The 16047-nt window shown below is 40.3% G+C and overlaps 1 protein-coding gene across 5 annotated transcripts in view; it reads right to left on the bottom strand.

Moving 5' to 3' along the window:
* Positions 1 to 16047, bottom strand: part of LOC120457831 (serine/threonine-protein kinase haspin homolog) — an 83525-nt gene that overhangs the window by 33319 nt on the left and 34159 nt on the right. For all 5 annotated transcript variants that reach the window (XR_005617091.2, XR_005617092.2, XR_005617093.1 and 2 more), the window contains 2 exons: positions 9557 to 9760; positions 9204 to 9499 (listed from right to left, as the gene is read on the bottom strand). Coding sequence is in view for 2 of the 5 variants with exons in the window: in XM_039645328.1 (XP_039501262.1) it covers positions 9204 to 9499; positions 9557 to 9760 (500 nt within the window). In the remaining 3 variants the exon portion in view is untranslated. The remainder of the gene's footprint in view (positions 1 to 9203; positions 9500 to 9556; positions 9761 to 16047) is intronic.

Below are 16047 nucleotides of genomic sequence, written 5' to 3'. Positions count from 1 at the left end.
CAAGATCTTGTGATTTAACACCGCTAGACTACTTTTTGTGGGGCTATGTAAAGTCATTGGTCTATGCGGATAAGCCACAAACGCTAAACCATTTGGAAGACAACATTCGCCGTGTTATTGCCGATATACGGCCAAATATTGGAAAAAGTCATTGCAAATTGGACGTCCAGATTGGACTACATCCGAGCCAGCCGTGGCGGTCATATGCCAGAAATCATATTTAAAATGTAATGCCACAAGATTATCTTTCATGTCAATAAAATTCATGTCAATCGAATAATCCATCGTTGTTTTATTGCAATTTAAAGTTCTATACCTCTAAAAAAAACACCCTATATATATATTTAGAAAATAACTTCATAATATTACATTATTTTTTAAAAGGAGGGAGATGTACATAGTATGCACATATAGACACATATAATATACACATCTATAACAAGAATACCGTCCATGCACATTGTAACACTTGGTTGCAAGGTTTATGAGAACCGAAATATATTCAGACAAGAATGCTGATCCGCCGAGCCAAGGCCGGTGCCGCAACTATTGCAGTGTCAGCACTTCGGGCATTCGCCACCAAGCGCTCACTTATGTATGCATACGACACTCGTCTTCTCTTTAGATAAATATAAGTTATACATATGGTGAGCGATTTGTGTTCTGGAGAGCGATATGTGCTCTGGCGGCTACTCCGGGTAACTTCAAAGCCCTTCGAAACTTAAGCAAAGAACAGTGGTTCCCTGAAAACCACAGCTTCGTGTTCTTATTTACTCAATGTCGCATTACGCGTTACAACTTGCCGGTTACCTTCACACTACCCTCTTTGGTAAATAGCAAGAATCAGACTGCTTAAAATTCTCCTATAAGGAACTCGGCAAGAGACTGGTGTCGCTTGTCCCAGGACAAGGCAGAAGCTTTTGCTAGCAACCTGGAGTAACGCTTCAGACCACTCGAATTAGCTAGTACCGTTTAGTACCGTTGGTAGCGGATTCGTTAGAAACGCCCTTCAAAATTAAACTTTCTGTCGATTCCAATTTCTCTGGAAGAATAGCAGTGTCTTGTTAGTAAGCTTAAACCAAAGAAAACCCCGAGGGAGGACCTGATAAATAACAGAACCATTCGAATGTTCTTCTTAGTACGAATTTATAACAGTAACTTTCTTGAGTTAATTTCTCAAATGTCTGGAAGTCTGCCAACATAATCATAATTTTCAAGCCAAGAAAACGACCAACTAAGGTGGACTCCTATAGACCAATCAGCCATCTTTCGTTTAATGGAAAAATTATGGAGTGGATAATCTTTAACAAACTGCTAAAAGTTAATGCTGCTGCCAAGGCGATCCCAAAATTCCAATTTGGTTTTCGGTTCTAGCATGGTACACCAGAAGAACTGCATAGAGTGGTCAACTTTACATTAGAGGCGACATTAGCGAAACAATTGCGAAGATTTCTTGGTGAAGCCGGACGGTACAGACGTTTTGTAGATATTTATGCTACAATTGCCGTTCCACTAATGAATTTCTCAAGGAAAACAAAGTTCTTATGCGTATTTAAAAAGCGGCGGATGCATTTGCCAAGACCAAGATCAAGCTCACCTCATCTTCAGTTTTTATGCCGTCAAATTTCTAAAAGCAGTTTTTGTATATATACACACTCTTTTATAGTAGCCCTAAGCATTTCTGTTTTGTATGTAAACACACTCTTTTATAGTATCCTTAAGCATTTCTGTTTTGTACACACTCTTTTATAGCAGCCCTAAGCAACCCTGTGATATATATGTGTGTAAAACGATCGAACGAGCGAAAGAACAAAATAAAGGGATTAAGGCTGGCGAGTGATCTCGAACTGAACCGACGTGTTTCACTCTGCTACAGAGCCTAAATCGACGAGCAAGAGGTTATCGTTATAACGGACCATGCTTGTATTCACTGGCTAATTATATGGCCGACGAACAGAGAATGTTGCCGCCGATGCAGTCTTGCGTCGCGAAGAAGTTGTTTCAGATATAGTAAACGGAGGACCATTAATGATATAAGTTCAAAGGAGTTTAATTCAGAGCAGTATGCGGAATTGAAAATGCAAGTCCTTGACAATCACTGACGGCTTTTTAATCTCGGGGTCAATGATGGCCAGAAATGCTAACTCAAATTTTTGTAACTATGTCTAAAGCGGTTTCAATTGTAAGTCAACAAAAAGGCATAACAAAGTTCTTAGACCATTGGCACAGCAGAATCAGTACTAACGGATAACGGGTCATAATTTAAGTCATCCTGTTTTAGAGCGTTTAAAGGTAAATTAGTCAAGCAAATTTGCACATCTATTTATTAACCACAAGCTAACTTAAGTGATAGAGTAAATAGGTCCTTGCTGCAAATACACTGTATATCGGCACAGATCATAAGAATTGGGACGTTAACATAAATGCCATCCTTAAGATCGAGCAGTCACAAAAGTATGGGATTTTCTCAGTTGAGGTCAAAACACAGATTATGTGCCGCCAAGAAATTCTAAATCATTAATTGATTATGTGGCTCTGAAAACAGCCGAAATGTTGCAAGTTGTACGTCAACTGGCTAAGAAGAAGATTTCAGAATCTCATAAAACAAAAGCAAAGGTATATGTTTATAAAATTACAATTAATTACTGGGAAAAATTGAATACCAAGCTAGCGCCTTACAACATACCTTTGTAAGAGCGTAACCGCAATAATGGCGATTTAAAAAAAATGTGGGCACCGTTTCCCGCTGGAAAAGTCGATGCTCTCCCCTAAAAACAAATTCAGTCCCATTACGCCCACAAATGTTCAAACTTCTCGTTTGCATTTTTACTCGCTAAGTATCTGGTATCTGAATGTCGGGGAACTCGTGCATTTTGTCTTGTTATTATTTCTTCACTCTTTCTTGCGTTGTCCGTACTGCTGTTGATCCGTCTACATATTGTATTCATGTAACATTTTTAATAATTAATATATTGTTGGCTAGTGCCATTCTAGTATACCAAAGCTCCATCAGTTGAGAATAATTTGTTTTACGGAAAATATTGAATTCACCACCGGGCACAGGTGCACACGTCATCAAAGCTGATAGCTTTTCACGACTACAAATATCGATCTGAAGGCTCTTGTCTTTGTGAATACATCAACAAGGCTAATACTCGTCGCTAAAGAGTTAATTTTAAAAAATATAAATTATAAAACATAACAAGAGAGAACGCTATAGTCGAGTTCCCCGACTATCTGATACCCGTTACTCAGCTAGTAGAAGTGCAGGTTTGTGGGCGTTAGAGTGGGCGTGGCAAAAAGTTTTTTGGCAAATCGATAGAAATTTAGACGACTAATACAAAAATGAAAAAATATCTAAACATTTTTCAAAAGTGTGGGCGTGGCAGCTTTGGGCGGTTTGTGGGCGTTAGAGTGGGCGTGGCAAAACGGTTTTTGGCAAATTGATAGAAATTTACAAGACCAATACAAAAATGAAAAAATATCAAAACATTTTTCAAAAGTGTGGGCGTGGCAGTATTGGGCGGTTTGTGGGCGTTAGAGTGGGCGTGGCAACATGAATCGACAAACTTGCGCTGCGTCTATGTCTCTGGAGTCTGTATGCCCAATCTAAACTTTCTAGCTTTTGTAGTTCCTGAGATCTCAGCGTTCATACGGACGGACAGACAGACAGACGGACAGACGGACAGACGGACAGACGGACAGACAGACGGACGGACAGACGGACATGGCCAGATCGACTCGACTATTGATCCTGATCAAGAATATATATACTTTATATGGTCGGAAACGCTTCCTTCTGCCTGTTACATACTTTTCAACGAATCTAGTATACCCTTTTACTCTACGAGTAACGGGTATAAAAATTAAAATACCTTCAGTGCTTAATACTCTTGTGTGAACATTATTCCAAAAACATGTTGAAAATAGAAAGAAATAAAATTTGCACAAGAATATATATAAAGGATATAAAGAAAATCGGTGAACTTTGTTCTGACAAACTCTAATCCAAGGCGATGTAATCTCAACGCTTTGGATCCTAAGTGTTACTAGTCATGAAGTTGGAATTACACATATGTACATATATATTCTCCAATTACTTGGTCACTACACTTGTTTTGGGTGATATTGTGTTGCCATTATTTTGTTTGTCTGGCATTTAAAAATGCCAGATTTTGACGTCTTAGACTTATTGTCAATGTGGAATGCTGGATGCTGATGGTCACGACGCCGGTGCACTGATCGCTTGTAAGTCATTTCTAGTTTCAGCATCGTGGGAAACACTAGCACTATGGCATTGAACTTATGTGTGTGTTGCACTCGACCTTGTGGCCTATTAGTTTCACGGTGTTGATCACATTGGCTGCGTTGTCGGAAGCTTTAGACTCAAAATCTTCTATTTGTCTTGAGAACGAAATTTCTGTGTCCCACCTTGGACCCGAGATCGGTAGTCAGCCTTTGGACACGGAATCTCTATCTCTCTAGGCTGTCTTTCCACGACCCTCTATTCTCGAGACTGTCTTCTCCCGAGTTTGTATTTTCTTTCTGTGGTGGTCTTTTATACTGGACTAGAGCTTCCTCTTGTCTACTCCCATAATAGGTTCTATGGGCTAAGAGTTCCTACCCAGGAGTAATAGTTCCCCTATTTTGCGCCCGCTGGACTGGTTATTTGATACTCGTTTATTGTCGCTCTGCATTTTGCAGTCTGAATTGATAGGAACACGCCTATGCCAGTGGATCCCGGACTAGAGCCTATGGCCGTTTGAACTGATATTCAATACCGAGAACATACACCTAATTCTGCAACTGAACAAATTTTGACCTCATGTAATTTATACCATTTACTCGTAGAGTAATAATTTTTTATACCCGTTACTCGAAGAGTAAAAGGGTAAACTAGATTCGTTGAAAAGTAGATTCAGGTAAAAGAAAGCGTTTCAGACCATATAAAATATATATATTGTTTAATATCATAAGCTGAGTCAATCTGGACATGTCCGTTTGTCCGCTCGTTGGCCAGTAAAATGAACGAATCGATTTCAGAAACTCTAAAAACTTGAAAGTTGCGACGCAGCGCAAGTTTGTTTCCAAATGTTTTCCAAATGGTATATACATATAATTTACAATTTGAACGTCTAATCTTGTTTAACAGTTAGAGGGTCGTCGATGTCCATTCCGACCGTTCAGCTGAGCTGTCGATTAAATGATGTAATGTGTGTTGGGGGCCTCGTGGTGTAGTGGATAGCGCAACTACCTGCTAACCACGGGGTCGTGGGTTCAAACCCAACCCCATGGCCATGCGGCCATAAAAGAACTTCCTCTCTGAAATGCTTTTCTAACTTTTAGAAAGTATTCTTCCACATAATAAATGACTATTACAACAATTTTCGGCAACTTCGGCAACGCCCCACCCCCATCCTCACTACATAGGAGAAAAAAACGAGGGCACCCACATAGTACCAAGCGCACCCTGTGTTTTTCTGCGAACAGCAACAACACCCAGCAGGGCGAGCGCGTTACCAGACTGTTCGCTTTTCTACGAATAACATAACAACACCGTAGACGCCAATGCCATGGCGACAGGTGGCAGCCCCACCACTGGGATAAGCCGCATCTGGCCAATCACCAGATCGGTCGAAAAACTTACAACGATTACTGAAACTAATACGAGAAATTTAAACATAAACGGCTCCCCAAATTCGATAACGACTATAGGCATATCAAAACGGACACGAATTGGACAATGGAACGTTAGAACTTTAAGAGAACCATCTAAGTTAGCACCGTTCGAGGCGGAGATGGAAAAACTCCACATTGCAATAGCTGGAATCAGCGAGATGAGGTGGGCTGGCAGTAAGGAAACAACAACATCAGATAGCAATCTAGTCCTACACAGTGGCAACAGTGACGGCAGCAGATATGGAGTGGGAATTTTCGTGTCCAAGCGCATAAAGAAGGCACTAGTTTCCAGGGAACCCATTTCTGATAGAATCATGAACGCCAGGTTCAGTTGTAGAGCTAGATACATAAACATTACTCAATGCTATGCCCCGACGGAAGACGCAAACGACGACACCAAGGACGACGATACACTGCCCTTACAGCAACCCTCAACAAGCTACGGCAAGGTGACATTAACATCCTCATGGGTGACTTCAATGCAAAAATTGGCCCCAACAACACCGGACTAAGATCTGTCATGGGCCAGCATGGAACTGGGACTCGCAACGATAATGGAGAGAGATTAGTGGAACTCTGCCAGCTATTCCAACTGGTCATCGGCGGCACAATATTCCCACACAAAGATGTCCACAAATACTCCTGGACATCTCCAAGTGGTAATACGCGCAACCAATGGAGAACTTTCAATAAAGCTCAACCGCAACCACTCAAGGAACACTGGCAACAGTCAACACCGGCGAGCGCCACCTCTGAACCTGCACCTCTTAGCGACTCTACTCTGAGGACGAGAATGACGTCCACGCTGCGAGAACAGCTGATCCCCCTAGAAGACCACCCATGGGAGCACACCTGCAGGCAACTAAGGACCACGGCGGAGGAAATACTCGGCCTGCAACAACGCGGAAGATCGAACTGGATATCTGAAGGGACCTGGGACCTGATTAGAAGGAGGAACCACCTGAAGCATTTGGCGGACCAGCTCACACAGTACCGTGAGGAGTATCACGGACTATGCAGAGCGGTGAAAAGGTCGGCCAGAAAGGACAAAAGAGCACAGCTGGACAGACTTGCGGCAGACGCAGAACGAGCAAACGGCGAGAACAACATGCGCCCGCTATACCAGCAGATTGCACGGTTCACAGGAACCCATCACAAACAGAACAAACCAGTCAGAGATCTAGAAGGTAACCTCCTATCCAATAATGACGCACAAATCCGAAGATAGCGACAACACTTCATGGGAATTAGCCACACCACATCACCAAACGTGGCCATAGACTACAGGAGTGTTGTGCCGCCAAGTGGGAGTAGCAGGATACCCTCTGCACCCCCGAATGTAAGAGAAATCGTGAATACAATAAAGAAGCTGAAGCACAACCGGGCAGCTGGCGAAGACAACATACCAGCCGAATTGCTTCAAGTTGACACCCAACTGATGGCTGAAATATTGCATCCACATTTCTCACGCATATGGGAAGGCGAGACGGTGCCAGCCTCCTGGAAAAGCGGAATCATTGTGAAGCTTCCCAAAAAAGGCGACCTTAGTGACTGCAACAACTGCTCAACACCAGCTACAAGATCTAAGCTACACTTCTGAACGAACGCCTCCAGGAAAAAATTGAGCCATCAATCCGAGACGAACAGGCAGGCTTCAGACCACACAGGAGTTGCGTAGACCAGGCAAATACACTACGCATAATAACCGAGCAAGCTGTGGAATGGAGAGTCCCGCTTTACCTCCTGTTCATCGACTTCAAGAAGGCATTCGACTCAGTTGAAAGAGCAGCAATATGGCGAGCACTTGCAAGAAAAGGAGTACCTGCAAATCTCATCGCCATCATCAAATCGATGTATGACGATGCCAACCTGGTGGTACTGCACAATGGAAAAACTAGTGCACCTTTCCAGACAAACACCGGAATTCGGCAAGGATGCCCGCTGTCACCACTCCTCTTCAACATCGCAGTCGACGAGTTAATGAGCGAAGTATTCTCTTGAGGACTTGGACTACGCAGACGACATCTGTCTCATATCGCACAGACTCGACGACATACAATGGAAGGAAAAGTGACGACCTCGTCAGGATAGCCAGCAGCGTAGAGCTCGAGATAAACATAGCGAAAACCAAAGCTATGCGCTTCAACCAATCCAGCCAAGGAAACATCAACATAAATGGGAACCCAATCGAGTTCATTACCAGTTTCCCATACCTTGGCACCATCATATCCAACAGTGGTGAAGTGGATGATGATGTCTCCAGCCGTCTTGGCAAAGCCCGCTCAGCATTTGGGAGATTATACCGCATATGGAGAGACCGACAAATCAGCCGACGAACAAAGCTCAGGATCTACAATGCGTGTGTGAAATCCATACTGCTATACGGAAGTGAGACATGGCTCGCCACGAAGAAAATAACGCAGAAGCTACAGGCTTTCAGCAACAAATGCCTGAGAGTCATATGTGGGGTATTCTGGCCAAACAGAATAGCCAACACAGAACTGTGGCGCGTTACAGAAGAGTCCCCGATTCACATACAAATAAGGAAGAAAAAATGGATGTAGATAGGGCACGCTCTCAGACTCGTAGAGTTAAAGGGTATACTAGATTCGTTGAAAAGTATGTAACAGGCAGAAGGAAGCGTTTCCGACCATATAAAGTATATATATTCTTGATCAGGATCAGTAGCCGGTTCGATCTGGCCATGTCCGTCTGTCCGTCCGTCTGTCTGTCCGTCTGTCCGTATGAACGTCGAGATCTCAGGAACTACAAAAGCTAGAAAGTTGAGATTAAGTATACAGACTCCAGGGAAATAGACGCAGCGCAAGTTTGTCGATTCATGTTGCCACGCCCACTCTAACGCCCACAAACCGCCTAAAACGGCCACGCCCACACTTTTGAAAAGGGTTTGGATATTTTTTCATTTTTGTATTAGTCTTGTAAATTTCTATCGGTGTGCCAAAAATGTATTTGCCACGCCCACTCTAAAGCCCACAAACCGCCCAGAGCTACGACGCCCACAGTTTTGAAAAATGTTGTGATATTTTTTCATTTCTCTATTTGTTTTGCCCATTTCTATCGGTATCCCAAAAATTTTTTTGCTACGCCTCCTCTAACGCCCACAAACCGCTCAAAGCTGCCACGCCCACAGTTTTGAAAAATGTGGTGATATTTTTTCATTTCTCTATTGGTTTTGCCCATTTCTATCGGTATCCCAGAAATTTGTGAGCCACGCCCACTCTAACGCCCACAAACCGCCCAAAGCTGCCACGCCCACACTTTTGAAAAATGTTTTGATATTTTTTCATTTTTGTATTAGTCTTGTAAATTTCTATCAATTTCCCAAAAAACTTTTTGCCACGCCCACTCTAACGCCCACAAACCGCCAAAAACTGTCAGTGCTGAAATTTCTTCTTCGCACGGGTATCAGATAGTCGGGGAACTCGACTATAGCGTTCTCTCTTGTTCCATTTTTAAATAAGGATATCTAAAGAAAAACTGTGAGTTTTGATGGGTTTACTTACTTCAATTCATTCCGCATCAGTCGATAAACATCGTATTGATAATCTCCTGTTGCCTGAAAAAGTTCCTCATCACTTGAGAGGTCATTAAAATAGCAGCAGCTATCAATGGTTATTCTTGAAAGAGTATAGTCAATAATAGTCATGTTCACTCCTTTTGAAAGCACAGTTAAATGAGTGTTTTTTAATGTAAAAATTATGTGCTTCTTATTGGTGTATTCAATCAATATGTTTCCCAAATGAAGATCCCTGTGCTCAAATTGATACTCTTCTTCACCAACAGCAAGCGCTAGAATAATCTATAAATAAAGTTATTAAATTAAATATTATATTTTAAAAATATATATGGGAGTTACCTGTAGTAAAGCGTAATATGATTGTTCTGAATTTAAAAATGGAAAATTCGCCATGTCACTTCCTGCAAACTTCAGTTCTAGGATGACAAAAAGTTGATTGTCTCCAAAAAGTCGCGGATGGTCGTTCTCAGATCCCTTTTCGTTATCATACTTTTCCCATAATTTTATAAAATGTTGTGGGTAGTTTCCTTTGACTAGTGATACCTTGAAAGAAAGTTTAGTATATTTACTTAACACTACTTCATAGGTCTGAATTTTTGAATGATTTATTTGTAATTCCAGCCTGACAGGATATCGTTTCAATCAATGCTGTTAAGCACTTTATTGTTTAAGCGCAAATTAATATTGTAGAATCAAATCAAAATAATTTATTTTTCAAGCGGACCCTAAGTCCCTAAAGACGGCATTAGTAATAAGTTATTAGGTAATGATAAAAGGCTTTTTCACCAAAACAATGGCGGCTTTAAAGGACTGATCAGCATTTTTAGCGTAGCTAGAGATAATTTTCGTCGTGCTGATAATCTCCTTTCCGTGCTATTAGAAGAATATACAAAGCGCAAGAACGCTTCTTATGGTAGGGTGCCTAAGGGAAACACTCTGCAGCCACTGGCAACTGATCAACAGGACTCCACAACTGAACAGCTGTCAATCGCTGCGAATCCTCAAATGTTGCCAAGATCGGCAGCTATCGCATTGTTAGCGATCGTTTCTCGTCATCTGATGTTTGACAAGACAAAACGAAACAAAAGCCTATAATATTTTTGACCATATTTTCTGGTGATTTTTGGCCGGATAGTATGGTGGTGAAAGAGTTCGAAGCTATGATTAAAAATAGGAAAAAAAGGTCCGTGGAAACCTTGTTTAGAACCGGAGATACGTAACTCTGAAGTTTTCCCCGGTATGTACACAGTATACAGGCATGATCGTCCCTCCAGGCGGGGAAGTGGAGTCCTAATTACTGTTAGGTTACTGGTTGTTCTAAGTGACATTAATATACCCTGAGCTACTTTTGACCCTCCTATATCCAATCCGTTTCGAAAAGACTTTATGATAGGGAACAATTGGTAGTTCTAGGTGATTCAAATATATATATACCTGGCACTATGTAGTCCCCCAAAAAAAAGACGGTTCTCAGTCTATCCCTTCTAAATATTAAAATGCTCTGATGAACCTTACCATGCTTAATGCTAAGAGTTAGATAAACTATTTAAACCGTTATAGCTCGCGCAGGATCCGAAACAGTTTTATAAATTTGACTCGCTGTTCACACATGAACACGAATATATTTAAAGACTTACAATTTTGGGCTCCGTTCATATCTTATGTAAATGAATCGAGAGCGATAATTTATATTTAGGATTTTGTTATCTAAGGCGACATGGGTGCAGTGCTCAAAAACATGTAATCTAAGTGCACACTACATGAGTCAGTCACTTGAGATCGTTCCCCGCCTCCTAAAATAGTCCCTTAGTGGGAGACCACAGATAAGGTCCTCGCCGCTCAAGATAGGCAGATGTGCCGGAGCGTGGGACCTCGATAAGGGACTATTTACTTAGGCCTCTGCGTAGGCCATTTACTTTAAGATGCGATTCTCATGTCACCTATTTAAACCGAAGATATTTCCAAATAAAATGAGTTTCTTACAAAAACTCAACGAGTAAATTCTTCTCATTTGGGATTTTACATTTGGTCAATCGAGCCTTAAATCGACTCTGCAGTTTCCCCCTATATGGTAAGGGACTCAGAGAAAGGCCAGCTCCTTTAAGCATTGCTAAGCTAATCTTGCAACTAAAGGTAGCAAAAATAATTAACTCTTGTTTCCCCCTATATGGTAAGGAACAGAGTATAAATATAAAAAGCAAAAAGATACAAAAGAATCTTCTATGTTTTAAATAAAACAAGCACCTTATAGTCTATAGCTAAATGTTGCTTTGTGTACCATTATAAATTGTGGTAAGGCGTGCTTGAGGCCATACATCAGCAATTGTGAAATTAAAAAAAAAAAGTGCATATCAAAAGTGCCTTATAAATGCTCTAATAGCATTAAATCAGCTCATAAAGAGAGTGCAGTGTATATGCCAAAAGAACATAAATTAAATAAAAAGTGCCTGAAAACAGTGCCTTATAAATGCTCTAATAGCATTAAATCAGCTCATAAATAGAGTGCAGTGTATATGCCAAAAGAGCATAAGTGCCGAAATAAATGGCTAAAAAACAAAAAATCTGACTGGACTACAAAAATAATAAAACGTGCCACAGTACCACTCCAAGCTTCGAGAAGTAAAGACGTGCGACTAATTAACAGCGGACCTATTCGCCTTATCAGTTAAAAACCAACAACAACACTAACCATATAATAAAATTTTTTTTTTTGGACAAACAAACGACATAAAAAGAGAAACAAAAAAAAGAGACAAAGCAAAAAGGGCTAGTGCCCAATAAACAACAACAACAATTCCTCCCGATATAAATAGATTATTTAAATCATCCGACACTGGACCCAAATTCATAATCATAAAAATAACAGACAATGAAACATTTAAAAATGTAAGCCCATTCTTAAGGAAAAAAGTTATTGACTACGCATGCAACGGTGAAGTGGAAACAGCCAAGGTCACAAAAGAAGGATCGATGCTAATCAAAACTAAAGATACCCTACAAACACAAAAACTTCTAAAAATGGTCAACTTTCACAACTTCCCCGTAGAAGTAAGTGAGCACAAGACCCTCAACTTCTCCAAAGGAGTTATATACTCCAATGATCTCCGTAACATCGACGACGAAACAATTGTAAATGAACTAAAACCCCAAAACGTGACAGAAATACGGAAAATTAAAAAAATTGAAAACAACGAACCTAAAGAAACTGGCCTCATCATTATCACCTTTGCATCACTAACGCTTCCAGAGACACTGATGATTGGATACGAGAGAGTGAATGTACGCCCATATATTCCTCTTCCACTCAGATGCCGAAACTGCCTAAGATTTGTACATCCTACAACTGCTTGCTCATCAAACAAAATATGCATCAACTGCTCCGCAGAACAACACACAACAACAGACGAAATATGCACCAAAACTAAATTTTGCGTAAACTGCAAATACGATATCCCTGACAACAAGCATAGCCCATTAGAAAAAACATGCCCTTTATAAAACAAAAGAAACTAACATCTATAAAAACACTCGAAAAAGTCGACCACAAAAAGGCCCTAATGATTTACTACTCACGACATACCCACCAACCTACTCTATACTCAACCATAACAACCGAAAAAACAATAAAAGAAGCCACGCCAATCTCCGAACTACCCATCGTCTTACCCAACTCACTTCAGAACGGAAAAAAAACTGACTCCACCTCTGCAGCCGCTAAACCCCCATCTAGAAACACAACAACATATGATGACCTCGACACACTCATGGACACCACCCCGATCACTGCATCTACATCAGAACTGAACTCCTCAATACAAGAAAACCTAAAACTAAGAATCTACACCAACAAACAAAACACTCTCGCCAAGCCCCTTAAATCTAAAGAAAAAACTGAACAAAAACAACAAAAAAACCAGAGAGAACGCTATAGTCGAGTTCCCCGACTATCTGATACCCGTTACTCAGCTAGTGGATGAGCGAAGAAGAAATTTCAACACTGACAGTTTTTGGCGGTTTGTGGGCGTTAGCGTGGGCGTGGCAAAAAGTTTTTTTGCAAATCGGTAGAAATTTACACCAATACTAAAATGAAAAAATTTCACATAATTTTGCAAAAGTGTGGGCGTGGCAGCTTTGGGCGGTTTGTGGGCGTTAGAATGGGCGTGGCAAAAAGTTTTTTGACAAGTCGATAGAAATTTATAACACCAATACAAAAATGAAAAAATATTACAAAAATTTTCAAAAGTGTGGGCATGGCAGTTTTGGGCGGTTTGTGGGCGTTAGAGTGGGCGTGGCAGCATGATTCGACAAACTTGCGCTGCGTCTATGTCCCTGGAGTCTGTATGTTTAATCTCAACTTTCTAGCTTTTGTAGTTCCTGAGATCTCGACGTTCATACGGACAGACAGACGGACAAACGGACGGACAGACGGACGGACAGACGGACATGGCCAAATCGACTCGGCTATTGATCCTGATCAAGAAAATATATACTTTATATGGTCGGAAACGCTTCCTTCTGCCTGTTACATACTTTTCAACGAATCTAGTATACCATTTTACTCTACGAGTAACGGGTATAACAATAGGAACCAAACCCCACTTCCTAACAGCGACAGCGACAGTATCTAATACAAACAAAAATAAAATAAATACAAAAAAAATATAATGCAATTATACATTAAAACAGGTAAATTGTCTCCATTTCCCTAATTAATTAAAATCCCAATTTAAAAAAATGCTAAAAGTAATACAGTGGAACATGAACGGTTACATTAAAAATTATAACTAATTCCAAATTATTATAAAAAAACACAACCCAATCCATACAAGAAACACACTTACACTCTACTCAAAACATACCTATTCCAATTAACTACACTATCTATCACGAAAACACAGCCACAAACAGTTTTGGAGGAGTTGCTCTCCTCGTCCATAACTCATTACAACATCAAAATATACAAGTCAGCGCCTTTGACTTTGACACAATAACAGTAACAATTCATTCCAAATTCAAGTTCACCATAGCATCATCTTACATCCCACCCAACAAACCTTTTACAATACAAAACCTCAGAAATATATACGACAACTTACAACGACCCCTACTAATAAAGGGAGATTTTAATAGCTGGCATAGGAGCTGGGGCTCACAATAGAGGGCTGCATAACACCATTCTCTTTGTTTGCATTTAGAGTACTCATTCGTTTTAGTATGTATTCAGAATACATACCATTCAGTTGTCGCGATCTCTTTGCGTTCACTTCGTATGCGTTCGGAGTTTTGGGCACCCGAGCGAAATGAAGTCAATGAATGCGCGCGAAAACTACATGAAGACAATGAATTTTCAATAGAAATTCAGAGTACTCTGAATACTTTATGTTGTCATTGTGTAAAATGAGTTCGGACAGCGCGGAGGTAAGTCTAAGTTTTCTGTGTTTGTGTATTATTATGTGCGTGTGCGTCTTATTTAATAATATTGTAGCATTTGTCTAATACGAATATATAAATGGTGTTGTCAAATATAAATATTTAAAAAAGAATAGTAAAAACAAAATAATAAAATCGTTTATATAGCTAACGTCAGGCGACGCATCGTTTATCTGCCATTTCGCTTAACTCGGAAAATATTAATAAAATTATGTTTTTACACAATCACATTGAAAATTAAAGAAAAAATATATATATATTTATAAGATAAGAATATAATGTATTATAAGTTAAGTAATAATAAACAATAATATTAAAACACGAATTTAGCATCTTTTATTGAAACTCACACACACACACACATACGCAGACAAGACATTCGAATCACCCATTCACTTTACTCGGTCTTCACTTCATTCGTTTCAGAATGTGCCGTTTGAATTGAATGAATTGAAGTAGGCGCGCGTTGCCGACTTCACTTCGTTCATTTGCAAACGCGCCGAATTCACTTCGTTCGTTTCAACACGAATGTCTCATTTGCCGGTGTTATGCAGCCCTCTAGCTCACAAACCAACAACCAAAGAGGAAACGCATTATTTAAATTTATCAACCAAAACTCACTCGTTACACTTAACAACAGCTCAGTAACCCACTTTACCACACATCATACATTCACACACATAGACCTTTCCATGGCATCACCCCCTATTAGCCTGAACTCAAAATGGTATACGGACAGCTCGCTTTCAGGCAGCGACCATTATCCAATTTACATAGACCTATTCGAAGAACACAACATGAACAACCCAATCGAAAGACCAAGATTTAACCTTAAGAAAGCAAACTGGCCCCTATTCCAGGAAATTGCGGATAAGCTGTCTAATGAAAAGCCCCCAAGCTCCAATGTTAATAAAGAACTCGCTATTATTACAAGAATAATAATTCAATCCGCCAATGAATCCATTCACACCAGTCTAAAAGACAGTGGAACGTTCCATGGTGGGACCAAACCCTCCAACAATTAAGAAATGAAAAGCAAATAGCATGGAAAAATCTCAACAGAAACACTAATATGACAACCGTATTAGCCTACAAAAAAGCCAACGCCAAACTCAAAAGAGAAATAAAAATAAGAAAAAAATTAGCAATGGAAAGCTTTACAACCGATATTAGCCCAAGTTCACCCATTGGAGAAATTTGGACTAAAATAAACCATTTCTGCGGCCTGAAAACTAGGCACCACATCCACTGCCTTATCGATCCCAATGACACAACACAAAGCATTATGGACAAAAATGAAATAGCCAACAACCTATGCACCCACTGGTCTAAAGCATCGCTTGACAGCAACTTCCACACAGCATTCATACAAAGGAAAGCAAATCCAATCCCTCACACAC

Source organism: Drosophila santomea, unplaced genomic scaffold, assembly GCF_016746245.2.
Source record: "Drosophila santomea strain STO CAGO 1482 unplaced genomic scaffold, Prin_Dsan_1.1 Segkk81_quiver_pilon_ctg2_scaf, whole genome shotgun sequence".
NCBI classification, from domain to species: Eukaryota; Metazoa; Arthropoda; class Insecta; order Diptera; family Drosophilidae; genus Drosophila; species Drosophila santomea.
Note: the sequence above shows the minus strand (reverse complement) of the source record. Positions and strands in the feature narration are given on the sequence as shown.